Here is a 3566-nt window from a genome sequence, read left to right as displayed (position 1 = left end):
GTAGCAGTTTTTTTTTTAAATCAAAACATGCCAACTGTATTCACTTGAAATAACAAGTATACCGATGGACCACTTCAACGACGCAATTTCAAAGTACGTCTGTAGGTATTTCCCTTTGATACCATCACCAGTAGCTTTGTATATAGATTTTTTGAGGCCCATATTCCAATTTCGCTCTGGGCCCCAAAATCTAAGGACATGCCCTCAACGGATCTTGTGATCTTTTCCACTACCTAGTACGTGGGTTACCTGCTACTAGTATATATTATCCTAGAATGAGCCGTGTTGATCGCAGCTCGAGACTCACCAACACGTTTTTGTTGTTAGGATTAGGAAGCATCGTCGGAGAGCGTGTGGATGTTGCATCCTTCTGATCTATGCTTCTTTTCATTGGCAGCAGTTGTTGTTCTGGTATCTTGGTTCTTTAGGGTCTCAACATGACGCTTTCCGACTGTCTTTTACAATAAGGTTTGCCTAACTTCGATGAGGGTAGGGCGATGATGATGGCGCGTCTTCGACTCACTCCAGTACTTGTAGTCGTCGCTAGGTCGAAAGTGTCTTTCTGCTCCCGAGCTCAAATGAGCTTGGTGAACAGTAATATCAAAAAAATATCAAAAAAGATCAAAAAAACTTCAAAAAATTACCATTTTTTTAGAGAAACATTGACAAAAGTTTTAAGTGCTTGAACTTTTTTATCATGAAATCACATTCCTATAAGGCGTGGTGAAAAAAAAACATATTCACTACTCCAAAATGCTTTTGAAAGTAGCATTTTTAGAGTACCAATTTTGTTTTCTTTTTGCCACGCCTTCTAGGAATGTGATTTAATGACGAATTTTTGCAAGCACTTAAATTTTTTGTCAATGTTTCTCTCAATTTTTTTTGGATTTTTTTTAGATTTTGTTTTGCTTTTACTGTTCATCCGAGCTCATTTGAGCTCGGGTGCAGAAACTCTGCGTCCCATGGATGTAATCTTTCTTAGGCATGCTCTTTTGCTCACGCGCTCCAGTGCCGGCATGGGCAGCTTCATCCGGGGCCGACAACCTAGCATGTACGGTTGATCAGGGAGCTCTAGTCAAGAGAAGGCCCAGCAGCGGCATGCATTGGCGTATACACGACGGTTCGGCATCCATGGTAGTACGTGAATCTACGTACGAGATGACTTTATACCCGGCGGCTTTTTTCTTTTTATAATTCTCTTCGGCGGCTTTATTCTTAATTCTCTTCGGCGGCTTTATTTTTAAGTCTCTCCAGATATAGTAGGAGTATATAGTTTGACGTGGCATATAGTCTGACTTTCTTTCTATTGGACGTGCTACATAGTTTTTTTCTTGAGACATACGTGGTACACATTTTGACTTGAAAAGTTCGTATCAGGCTGCGATACTGTGTTCCAATAAAAAAGTTCGTATCAGGCTGTTTTTTTGGGGGCCCGGAGCGAAATTGGAATATATGCAACTTTGCTTGAGTAGTGACCAAACATATACTACAGGAGCTCAGATAAGCAAAAACCATATACACGAGATAGGGCTGGAGGCCGTAACGAAAAGTCCACTTCCTGGTGGAGCACACGGTCATTGCACGCTCGTGAATTTTCTATCATTTTAAAAAGCTGCCCATTCTTCTCTTTGAACCCTCTCATGGCATGACATGCATGGCTATAAAAGGAGTAGCATGCGATAAGAACTAAGAAGAGCACTTGGCCCATGCAAGCTACCATGGCGGCACTCCTACAACAACTCATGCAGGCGACGCTTCCACAACCGCCGCTTCTCTTGTTCTTCCCTCTAGCCCTCGTACTGCTACACTACTTGGTAATCACTGGCAGATCAGGACGAAGCAGCCATTGCTGCCGTCTCCCACCTTCGCCACCAAGGTTGCCAGTCATCGGGCACCTTCACCTCGTCGGCTTCCTCCCACACGTCAACCTCCGCAGGCTCGCCATGAAGTACGGCCCGGACTACATGCTCATCCAACTTGGCTCCGTGCCGACCCTCGTCGTCTCATCGCCACGTGCCGCCCAGACCGTCCTGCGCACACACGACCACGTGTTCGCTTCACGGCCCACATCCACCGTCGCCGACACCCTAATGACCGCCTCCCTTGACGTCGCATTAGCCGTCTACGGCGATCACTGGCGCCAGGCCAAGAGGCTGCTCTCCACACATTTACTCACCGTCAAGAAGGTGAGCTCCTACCGCCCGGGCCGTGAGGAGGAAGCACGCCTCGTCGTGGCTAAGATCGCTAAGGCGACCGCGTCGCACGAGACCATGGACATGAGTGACACGATCTACTCTTTCACCAGTGACATCGTGTGCCGCGCCGTGTCCGGCAACCTCTTCAAGGTCGACGGCCGGAACAGGCTCCTCCGTGAGCTCATCGAGGCGTCCGGGGCGCTCATCGGGGGTGTCAACATCGAAGACTTCTACCCGGGGTTAGTGCGGGTGGGCTTCATCAAGAGAGCTGTGTGTGCCAGGGCCGACAAGCTGAAAAAGAGATGGGACGAGTTGCTGGACAAGGTGGTCGACGACCACCAAGAAAACACGGTGCAGCTACGGGAACCTGACTTCATTGACAGTCTCCTCTCCTGTCAGCACGAACACGGTCTCACCAAGGATCACATCAAGGCCATGCTCATTGTAAGTACAGCTAAATATATGAGCACAATATGTTCTACGTGTATGTTGAACATTAATCTCTTGATCATTAACCATGTCCGTTTTCAAATTGTTTAGGACATATTTTTCGGAGCAACTGACTCAACGTCCATGCTTATAGAGTCTGTCATGGCAGAGCTCATAAGGAACCCTCAAGTCATGTCCAAGCTACAAGCCGAGTTGAGGAGCAAAATCCCTGAAGGAAAAGAGATAGTGACAGAAGATGACCTCGCCACCATGACCTACCTGAAGGCTGTCATCAAAGAGACATTCCGTCTGCATCCACCGGCACCGCTCCTGGGGCCGCACCTCTCCATGGACAATGTGCAAATCGATGGCTACATCGTTCCAGCCCACATGCCTGTTCTTGTCAATGCGTGGGCGATTGGTAGGGACCCAAGTACTTGGGAGGACCCAGAGAAGTTCATGCCGGAGAGGTTTCTCAACGTAGACATTGATTACAAGGGGAATAACTTTGAACTCCTTCCATTTGGTACTGGGAGAAGGATGTGCCCAGCGATAAACTTCTCAATGTCAACGTATGAGCTCATGTTAGGGAACCTCCTATATCATTTCGACTGGGAGCTGCCTGGCCCTAGGGCTGCTGGAGGCATGGGTGTTGATATGACAGAGGTGTTTCGGCTTACGTTGCATCGCAAGGAGAAGCTCCTACTAATCCCACGAACACGTACATAGCATATTTATGTTTTATGTGTTCCCTCCAATTCAGTTATATCCATTCCAATGATCAGGATGCTCCGTTTTAAAATATGTGTATGGATTTATTTGTTGCTACATCATAAATAAAAGATATTTGGTTACTTTACTTTGGCAAGCTGAAGAGAAAAATTAAATAACATCAACATTGACCTTTCACAACACATGGACAAGCGAGAGCATATTTTTCAC

The 3566-nt window shown here is 46.7% G+C and overlaps 1 protein-coding gene across 1 annotated transcript; it reads left to right on the top strand.

Moving 5' to 3' along the window:
* Nucleotides 1-1718: 1718 nt before the first annotated feature.
* LOC119357019 (indole-2-monooxygenase-like) lies at nt 1719-3353 on the top strand. The gene is made up of 3 exons (XM_037624012.1): nt 1719-2546; nt 2595-2639; nt 2736-3353. Exons 1-3 carry the CDS (start codon nt 1719-1721, stop codon nt 3351-3353), a joined length of 1491 nt encoding a protein of 496 aa, XP_037479909.1.
* The last annotated feature ends 213 nt before the right edge of the window (nt 3354-3566 follow it).

This window comes from Triticum dicoccoides, chromosome 1A (genome assembly GCF_002162155.2).
Source record: "Triticum dicoccoides isolate Atlit2015 ecotype Zavitan chromosome 1A, WEW_v2.0, whole genome shotgun sequence".
In the NCBI taxonomy this organism is placed as follows: domain Eukaryota; kingdom Viridiplantae; phylum Streptophyta; class Magnoliopsida; order Poales; family Poaceae; genus Triticum; species Triticum dicoccoides.
The sequence above is the reverse complement of the archived record's forward strand: the minus strand, read 5'-3'. Positions and strand labels throughout refer to the sequence as shown.

What these genes read in the sequence shown, in the direction of transcription:
- LOC119357019 (XM_037624012.1), top strand. Translation starts at nt 1,719, where the DNA reads ATGGCGGCACTCCTACAACAACTCATGCAGGCGACGCTTCCACAACCG. An exon ending in ACGACCACCAAGAAAACACG is followed by an intron (nt 2,547 to 2,594) that starts GTGCAGCTACGG and finishes CTCTCCTGTCAG; the next exon opens with CACGAACACGGTCTCACCAA. An exon ending in ACATCAAGGCCATGCTCATT is followed by an intron (nt 2,640 to 2,735) that starts GTAAGTACAGCT and finishes CAAATTGTTTAG; the next exon opens with GACATATTTTTCGGAGCAAC.